Source organism: Anser anser (genome assembly GCF_964211835.1).
Source record: "Anser anser genome assembly, chromosome: 1".
Classification (NCBI taxonomy): Eukaryota; Metazoa; Chordata; class Aves; order Anseriformes; family Anatidae; genus Anser; species Anser anser.
Window position 1 is genome coordinate 213,685,966 of NC_139720.1, and position 9,006 is coordinate 213,694,971.

General features: G+C 53.3%; 1 protein-coding gene across 2 annotated transcripts; it reads left to right on the forward strand.

The window, feature by feature from the left end:
• Positions 1–2,088: 2,088 nt before the first annotated feature.
• On the forward strand, positions 2,089–8,801 carry SERPINH1 (serpin family H member 1). Of its 2 annotated transcripts, none has more exons than XM_083834243.1 (5): positions 2,089–2,242; positions 4,596–5,212; positions 5,402–5,500; positions 5,971–6,203; positions 6,357–8,801. In XM_083834243.1, the coding sequence occupies exons 2-5, from the start codon at positions 4,630–4,632 to the stop codon at positions 6,657–6,659; spliced, it is 1,218 nt and encodes a 405-aa protein (XP_083690369.1). In that variant the 5' UTR covers positions 2,089–2,242; positions 4,596–4,629; the 3' UTR covers positions 6,660–8,801. The 2 variants fall into 2 exon arrangements, with proteins under 2 accessions (XP_083690369.1, XP_083690370.1); XM_083834244.1 differs by having other exon boundaries at positions 2,090–2,242; positions 4,599–5,212.
• Positions 8,802–9,006: the final 205 nt, after the last annotated feature.

The window sequence follows — 9,006 nt, forward strand, 5'->3', positions numbered from 1 at the left end:
GATCACTTCTGTAGACACAAAGCCCCACTGGAGGCAAGAAAACTGCTCCAAATGTACACTAGCACGGAAGGACATGATGCTCAAGGTACCGTAGCCCTCTTTCCCCCACTGGATCCCTCTGAGCATCACCACTTGCTCAGAGATCACTGGCATGATCTCTGCTAATTAGGACCATTTTGGCATCCTACCATTAAGGACCTCAGCCTCAAGGTACCTGCTTGGATGCAAAATGCCCAGGGAAGGCATCAGCTGGAAATACATTTTGCTCAGGCATTTCTTTCTCCAACACGCCACTGAAATAGAAATAAAAGCCTCATGTAACGCCAGGAGCCTTCGGGCTGCTGAAATGACTTCCTGCTTGGCACCCAAAAGGTCACCCAATGAGTGAACCCCTTGGCATGCTTCCCTATAACAGTTTTTGTGCAAATATCACCGTGCGGTTGAGTTTGGCCACGCTAAATGCTGCTGGGAGTGGGTGAATGGGACAATCTTCCTCCCAGCCAGAAGCAAACACCCAGTGACCAGAACAAACCTGCCGTTATCTGCTACTGCTGTTATCAAGGTCTCGCTGCTGCAAGGCACGTTGTGAGCTCAGACACTGCAGAAACTCACTTTTTGTTTCATTATTAGAGCTCCGGGAGCTGGTGTATTGCTGCTGGTGGGAATATTTGTATAGGGAAGGCTCAAAGACCTCACCTCACTTGAGGTGGGGAGTAAATAGCCACAAGGCATCATCTGAATGGTTTAGACAGCACTCAAATATCACTAGAATTGGGGGGGGGTGATAGTGTGTGGTGGGGTGGCAAGTGGAAAGATGGGCTGATCTTGGTGCTTGCAGGACGACAACCAGGGGTGAGGGCAGAATATCCAGGCTAGACATGGGGCTATTTTCTACCCCAGCATCAAGAGGTAGCGACGTGCTGAGACCCCTGCCTTCTGAGGGAAACCTGCAGAGCCAAAACCAGCATTAAGGGGGGGCAAAACGAAATTAGCAGCGATTAGAAGTCAGGGAAGAAGCTAACCAACACGATGCAGCATCCTTCTAATGTGGTCACCATTAAAGAGCACGGTGCTTAATTACTGGGTGGTACCTGGAAAATGTCCCTAAGGGGCTGCCAGATTGCCATAAAAAACATCCCAAGCTGGTTTAAAATGTGACGGGGGTGAAGCCGACTGGAGGTCACTACCTGTGAGTCAGCACAGAAACTTCTCTACGGCACAGTCTTTGCTGCAGGCGCTCTCAGCCAGGCACACAGGCATCGGGAATATTTAACTCCTTCGAAGTTACTTTGGGGCTGCAAATATCTGCTGCCCTAACAGAGACTGAAGATGAGCCCTTTCCAAACTGCGGAAACTTGATGGACATGAGGACTTTGCCACTACAAGGAACGCCAACCCGCTAACCTCACACCTATGGGTTGGGAAGTACAGAGGATGCGATGGGTAGAAGAGGCTCAGCACCGAGAGGGGGAAAGGGAGAGGGGGGAAAAGGAGAGAGGGTGTTATGCAGGAGGGGAGAGGGCTGGCAAAGCAGTACCTGTGGGATACAGTAATAGAAGGAAGCCTTTTGGGGACTTTTGGGGACACCTCGGATGGCGAGCCGTGGCTCTAAACTGATGCAGACGTTAAACCTTTGCTGCCTGTGGGCACGGCTGGTGCACGGGGCAGGGCGCTTTGCAACACCGCTGATTACACAAAGGATGACACCCTAAAAAAGAAAAAAAAAAAAAAAAAAGCAATGACACCCTACAAAAAAAAAAAATCCATCAACCCCACTCCTCCTGCACCACCGACCACCCCGCCACAAGAGGTGCCCGGGGGGCCACGGGGGTGTTGCAAAGAAGCCCTTCCAGAGCCTCGCACTAACACCAGAGCCCACTTTGGGCATGAGCAAGCCCAGAGCCCCCCATGTACCCCCCAGCACCAGGCGAGGCCCAGCTGGAGGCCAGCAGAGGCAGGAGAAGGAGGCCCCCCGCGCATCCCCGCAGCCTCCCCAAGACCCCCCCTTTGCAGCAGCAGGGCTGGCCGCTCTCTGCCATTGGCGGGAGGCCGGGAGAGCTTTTTTCGGATCCTCCCCTTCCTCTCCCTCCCCAGGCGTTTTCTTTCCTTTTTTTTTTTTTTTTTTTTTGAGAGGTTTTTCCCAACTTTCCAGAAGTTTCTCCCCGGCCCCTTATATACCCCCTCCGCCCGCCCGGGAGGTGCACAAGGGGAGCAGAGCAAAGGCAGCAGCCCCATTCCGCAGGTAAAGGGGGGGGGGATGGCCCTTGGGACCCCCCACCGCCAAGGGGGGGACGGATGTGCCAAGCTGAGATTGCAGGCCGTCAGTTTGGGGTGTTGCATGCTCCCCAAAATACGCATGGGATTTTTTTTGGGGGGGAGGTGGAAAGGGGGAAAATTGGGGGGGGGTGTTGCATGGAGTTGGGTTTTGGGGGTGGGGGGGGTATGGGTAGGGCACCCCAAAAGCCAGCTCTGTTTTGCCACAAAGGAAGGGCGTTAAAAGGTTTGCTAGGGGCGATGGCGGAGCAGCTGCACCCCGGAGAAACTTTGCGGGGGTGGAAGAAGGGAAAAAGGGAAGCGCCGACTTGGTTTGAGCGGTGCCGGGCTGCAGAAAGCCGCGAGCTCCTGCTCCTGCCCAGCCTGGGAGCCTTGGGGACCCTGGGCACCAGCCCAGCGCAGGAGGGCGAGCGCTCAGCAGACGAGCCCGACGATCCCCATCCCTCTGCCTGCCTTCCCAAAGCGTCACCTCCTTCTGCCAACACACGGAGATGGCTTTTGCTTGAAGTCCTGCGGTGACAGCGCCGTCCCGGAGGGGCTGCGAGCGGTGGCACCCCCAAATCTTGCCCGGAGAGCGGGTCCCCGCGAGGTCTGCGGGATGCCACGCTGGCACGGGGCGTCCCCTCGCAGGGCTGGGCCGTTCAGCCCCCGAGAGGATGCTATCGGCTGCACATTCCTCCGGTGGCATCCGGACCTATTTTCACCCTGGGTTACGAATTCGGCGATAATTCCACCCTTCATCCAAGGATGGGCAACATTTTTCTGCCTCGCCGCCGCAGGCTGAGGCACTACTCATCACAGCCCGGCTGCCAGGCCAAAATTTTTCGCCGGTCTCTGAAGTCATGGAGCTTTTTTAGGCTGAGGATGTAAGCGGCGCGGGCCGTGGGTTGCTCGCGAGAGAACTGCTCCGTGTATCTGTTTTCTTTCAGAGGGAAAAAGGCAAACGTTGACCTCCCTATGAAACAGTTTCAAGGTATTTTTAGAAATAAAAGGGAAGAAAAAAAAAAAAAAAGAGAGAAAAGAAAACCCCTCAGCTTTTAAATGCTTGGTGCACCTAACACTATTTTCACCTTAAAGTGCATCAGGGGCAGGTTTGAGCCCTCTGCACACATTTTTTCTTCTGATTTTAGCCAGGACGGCGCTTCCCTTCAACGGAAGGCTTGCTCCCAAAAGGGCTTTAGGATATAAATTGCCTCCCCGTCTGGAGCTACGTAATTCCCACTCTGGCCATAGGTCCCCGGTGGAACTGCGCACTCGCTTTGCTCCGGGCTGTGTGCGTGCTTCCTTCCATATGTAATCCCGGCGGGCCCTTCGCTTCCTGCGCCGCTCGCTTTAACCCGTTGCAGTTCTCCTCTCCGCGGCCCCGAGCAGGGTGGGAGGACAGGACCAAGGCCCCGGTAGCCTTGGGGATGAGGCAGCCCGCGGGAAAAGCTCACTTTGGGTTGCAAATATATGTTTTCAGCAGAGAGGGAGCCCAAGCAACCCACTTGGAGTAAACGTTCACACTTTAGTTTCAACTTTCAACGAGCTAGCTTTCAGGCACAGCATTTAGGACTGGTCAGTTTTTAGACTTCATCTAAAAACCCTACAGTAGCTCAGAGGCCTCACCGGGCCTGGGTGCGCTTGCCTTGTGATGAGATGCTTCACTAACGCGTGTATGTTAGAGGAAGGGGGAAAGGAGGGGATTTGCCACCTCCCTTTGTCCCCCTTCTTCTCTGATAGAGCTGAACAGGCAAAATTGAGTCAGCCGGAGCTGCCCGGCCAGCCTTGGAGCTCCTCAGAGGGCCCCTCTGATTTGGAAGCTCCCGTGCTCCACCTAGAGCCTAGAATGCTGAGCGCTGGGTGCTGAGCTGGGGTCCCCAGGGGGGACAATCCTACCACACGCTGCCCCCGATAGCCCCAGGACGAACCGGCTACGTGGCCCTTGGGCAGCAGAAACATCCCACTTTCACCTTTTCCTGACCGGTGCAGAGGTTCAACTTGCCACTCTGTGGACGGAAATACCCGTCGCTCCCATTCCCTGGCCCTTCCTTAAGTCATTTACTGTACACGAACATAAAGTAATACAGCAAAATTTGTTTAAAAAGGAAACTTTCATTCAAAAATGCTCAGGCCCTGCGTTTCAGAGTGCAGGCTGGACTCTGTTGCTTGGGGGAAGGCCCAGCACGGACTTGGGATCGTTGCAACCCAAGCAAAGCATTGATGTGGGTGCTCTGGCAGTCCCTGGAAACTAGGAGTGGCTTTCAATGAGGAGCCCCTGGAGTCTCTGAACGCCCCAGGAAGGGTTTGGGACATCCTAACGGTGAACTCTTCTTGCCCAGCAGGTCCCCAGGGGTGTTGGGTGCTGCCGAAACCATGTGGATTATTGCGGTGCTCGCCCTCTGCGGCCTGGCTGCGGCCGTGCCCTCGGAGGACAGGAAGCTGAGCGACAAGGCCACGACGCTGGCCGACCGCAGCACCACGCTGGCCTTCAACCTCTACCACGCCATGGCGAAGGACAAGGACATGGAGAACATCCTGCTGTCCCCTGTGGTCGTGGCCTCTTCCCTCGGCCTCGTGTCCCTCGGGGGCAAGGCCGCCACCGCCTCCCAGGCCAAGGCGGTGCTCAGCGCCGACAAGCTGAACGACGACTACGTGCACAGCGGGCTGTCGGAGCTCCTGAACGAGGTCAGCAACAGCACGGCCCGCAACGTCACCTGGAAGATCGGCAACCGCTTGTACGGCCCTGCCTCCATCAACTTCGCCGATGACTTCGTGAAGAACAGCAAGAAGCACTACAACTACGAGCACTCCAAGATCAACTTCCGAGACAAGAGGAGCGCCCTGAAATCCATTAACGAGTGGGCGGCCCAGACCACGGATGGGAAACTGCCGGAGGTCACAAAAGACGTCGAGAAAACTGATGGAGCCCTCATTGTCAATGCCATGTTCTTCAAGCGTAAGTTCTGCCTTCAATTATTGATGCAAGCGACCCAAAACCCAGCTTGAGTCCATATAAAGCAGCCTAAGTGGGAAAATAAATAAATCCTGGGTCCACGGGAGGCATACTGTTTTTCAGAGCATGTAGTTAGGAACCAGGCATGAAATTACCGCCTTTTCTCACATGCTGAATTTCTCTCTCCTGTAGCTCACTGGGATGAAAAGTTCCACCATAAGATGGTAGACAACCGCGGCTTCATGGTGTCCCGGTCCTACACCGTGGGTGTTCCTATGATGCATCGCACAGGTAAGTTACAAACCTCCTGCCCCTTGCCAAGACCTAGAATTATAGAATCATGGGATATCCCGAGTCGGAAGGGACCCACAAGGGTCATCGAGTCCAACTCCTAACCTGCTGGAGTTATGCTCACTGCTGCTCAGTTTTCTACCAACTGCTTCCAAGATCATTTTGCTCCATGGCAGTGAGTGAGAGAGAACAAAACAGGGTGTGCTTGCTCTCTGTTGATTCAGTCTCTGTGAGCAGAGAGAATCCAAGTTTGCTGCTGGGTGCTTAGCTGTTAGGAATAAATGCTAGCTTATCACATGAATGGCATCCACGATTTTGAGCTGTTGCCAGCTCCAGTAATTCCCAAAATAGCACTGATTTTCTTCCCTTGCTTGCCAGGGCAAGTCCAGGGTGAACTGGCAAAAAAGTCGGGGGTAGCTCTGCCTGTGCTCTCCATCTCACCATTTCCTACCTCTGATTCCAACTTCAAGGTCTCTACAACTACTATGATGATGAGACAGAGAAGCTGCAGGTGGTAGAGATGCCACTTGCTCACAAACTCTCCAGCATGATCTTTATCATGCCAAACCACGTGGAGCCTCTGGAGAGGGTCGAGAAACTGCTGAACAGGGAACAGCTGAAGACCTGGGCTGGCAAGATGAAGAAGAGATCTGTGGCCATCTCGCTGCCTAAAGTCGTCCTGGAAGTCAGCCATGACCTTCAGGTAAAGGAGGTCCTTGAAGAAGGCAGTTAAGCCTTGCAGTTCTTTGGGGTGGGAGAGAAAACAGTGGGATAACGGGCTACCTGTGCTAGGCAGCTTTATTCCCATCGGCTAGTCTGACTCCGGGAGGGTTGCTGACCTCTTTTCTCCTCCTAGAAACACTTGGCTGACCTGGGCCTGACAGAAGCCATTGACAAAACCAAAGCTGACCTGTCAAAGATCTCGGGCAAGAAAGATCTTTACCTGTCCAACGTCTTCCACGCCGCTGCTCTCGAATGGGACACGGAAGGGAACCCCTACGATGCTGATATCTACGGCCGGGAGGAGATGAGGAACCCCAAGCTCTTCTATGCTGACCACCCCTTCGTCTTCCTGATCAAGGACAGCAAAACCAACTCCATTCTTTTCATCGGCAGGCTCGTGAGGCCCAAAGGAGACAAGATGCGCGATGAGTTGTAGTTTTGTTTTATTTTTTTTTTCCAGAGCTTGTTTTGGTTTGTGTTTTTTAGTGGGGGATTTCAAAAAAGGGGAAACACTATTTTGTATCCTTCTCGAACTATGGGTGCTATTCAGACCAGGGTGCATTGTGATGAGAAACCAGCATACACTTTACCTCACCCCCAAATACTCCTATTGCACAAACCCACCTCCAGAGGAACAGGGGAGCCTGGCACAAGAGGGTCACCAGGAATGGATGGGAACTGGCACGTGCTGTCTGGGCACCTCAGCCGAGATGCTCAGGCTGATGCCTCACGCCTCCCTGCGCTAAAATTAAGCCTCCTGCTACTACCACCAGCCCTGCAAAGGCACCGGCCCTCCACCCTTCCATCTCAAACGCTTGTGCACATTTAGCTCTGCTTTTTTTACCCCTGCCCCCCACTTTGGTGCTGTGAAACGCTATGCCGTGGCTGCTCTGATCCCTCTGCAGTTGTCTCTTGCTTGTGATGGAAGGCAGACGCATGCTTGTCTCTTTCTTTCCTAAAGTGGTACAAAACGGAGCAAAACAAGGGCTGACGCTGGGGTTCAGCCCCAGGCATGCCAGCGGGAGCAGAACAGGACAGTGCCAGCAGGTAAGAGCCGAGGTTGCACGGAGCTGTGCCTTTCTGTCCTGCCTAACCCCTGCTCTGGATGATGGGTAGATGCTTCAGCAAGGCACCGGCTCCTTAGCTAGAACACCGCAAAGCCAGGCACAGCTTTGGTCTACGCTGCAGAGAAGCCAAAGAGAAGAGGAGCCTCTAAAACGAGGTCCCACTTGAGGGAAACGCTCCTTCAAACGCCCCTTCAAACGCTCCTGCGAGGAATTCCTATAAATGGCTGTGCTCCACGTTTCCAGGAATCACGGAGGGGGCTCTGGGGCCAACATCCATAAATAAACATCCTGTACCGGGCCAACGGAGGAACTTCTTCTCGCTGCTTCTGCATCAGCTCATAGGGATGTCAAAGTTTACACTGTGAAGGTTCCCCCACTTACAGCCAGGGCTGGAACCCATCAGCTCCCGGGGCAGGCTGAGGCCCTCCTGCTGGCCTCTCGCAGGGAGGCGCATCAGGTCTCAACCCCACTTTCTTGTATAATTTAGCTTTCGAGCTGCCATTACCCGGCTTCCTACTGACCCCTTTTCTGAAGCTCCTTCCTCCTCCGTGATGCTTTAGCTCCCTGTCGGCTGACCTGGACAAGGGCACACTGAAAAACAAATGTATTTATGGTTATATACGTATTTATGTCTGATGATTAGCAAGTTTCATAGCCTGCTCCAGCCTCCACTTGGAGGCTTTTCCTACCTTCCTCTCATTAAGGGACGTTGTCAGGTTAATACTATTTAAAGAAATAAGCAATGCAACCCCACAAGCATCGAAGCACAGGTCAGGTAAGCCTTGCTATGCACTGAGACAGAGCAAGTCACGACAAATTACTGAACTGAGAGAGAAATCTGAGTGTCATAAATTAGCGGCAGTTATTTGGAACCAGCAAGGACAGCATGAATGCGTTGCTTTCACTTTCCTTCCGATGCATTCGCTGTCAGGCTGCTTTACACAAGCCCAATACTGCATTTTTTTTCAGACCATATATAGGACTGTCTCCACTTATTTATTAAGTAAAAATTAAGGAGTTAGCTCTCAAACAGCCCAAAACACAGCAACTTGCGCCCCCAGGTTTAACCTGACCGTGTCTCCTCCAGCTTTGCAAGGACACACGATTGCAGAACAGCAGGTCTGCCCTAATTCCCATCCAAGCCAGCTGGAAAGGGAGGTCTTGCCCCGTTTTCTTCCTAGCTCATGCTCCCAGGCGCTTTCCTGACTGTGTCGGGGGGAGGAGGGAACCCACAGGGACGTACCCAAACGCACGGGAAGCCTAAAACCCAGTGTGTATGCTAGACACTACGCGGTGAATCAGCGCACTGAAACCCACATGCTGTAGCACATTCTGGAGGTCGGGGTGAGGGGGGGGGGGGAGAGACGGGGAGGGCAAGGCGAGAACACACTGTGGGATATTGTGAATAATTCGCGTCGTGTGGATGCAGCTGTCCAATGGCTTTTATCGTCTCTTCTTGTATCCACATGATGACAGTTGTATAATTTTGCAATAAAACTTTTTCAATGAAACCTCTGGGCAACCAGGCTGAGCCGCAGGGCTTGGGTGGAGACAAAATACTCTTTTTAGAAGAGCTTACGGCAGCTCCTTGCCGCTGATGGGGTATTTATAGACCGAAGTTACAAACATGTATGGGTCAATTCCCATGATCTATGTCATGGGAAAGGAGCACTACTGGCTGGTTTGCAAAACCACCAAGTGTCCAGCACCTTTGGT

Coding starts and splice junctions, on each gene's coding strand:
- SERPINH1 (XM_083834243.1), top strand. CDS start 4,630: ATGTGGATTATTGCGGTGCTCGCCCTCTGCGGCCTGGCTGCGGCCGTG. Junction 5,501..5,970: donor TCCTATGATGCATCGCACAG/GTAAGTTACAAA, acceptor TCCAACTTCAAG/GTCTCTACAACTACTATGAT. Junction 6,204..6,356: donor AAGTCAGCCATGACCTTCAG/GTAAAGGAGGTC, acceptor TTCTCCTCCTAG/AAACACTTGGCTGACCTGGG.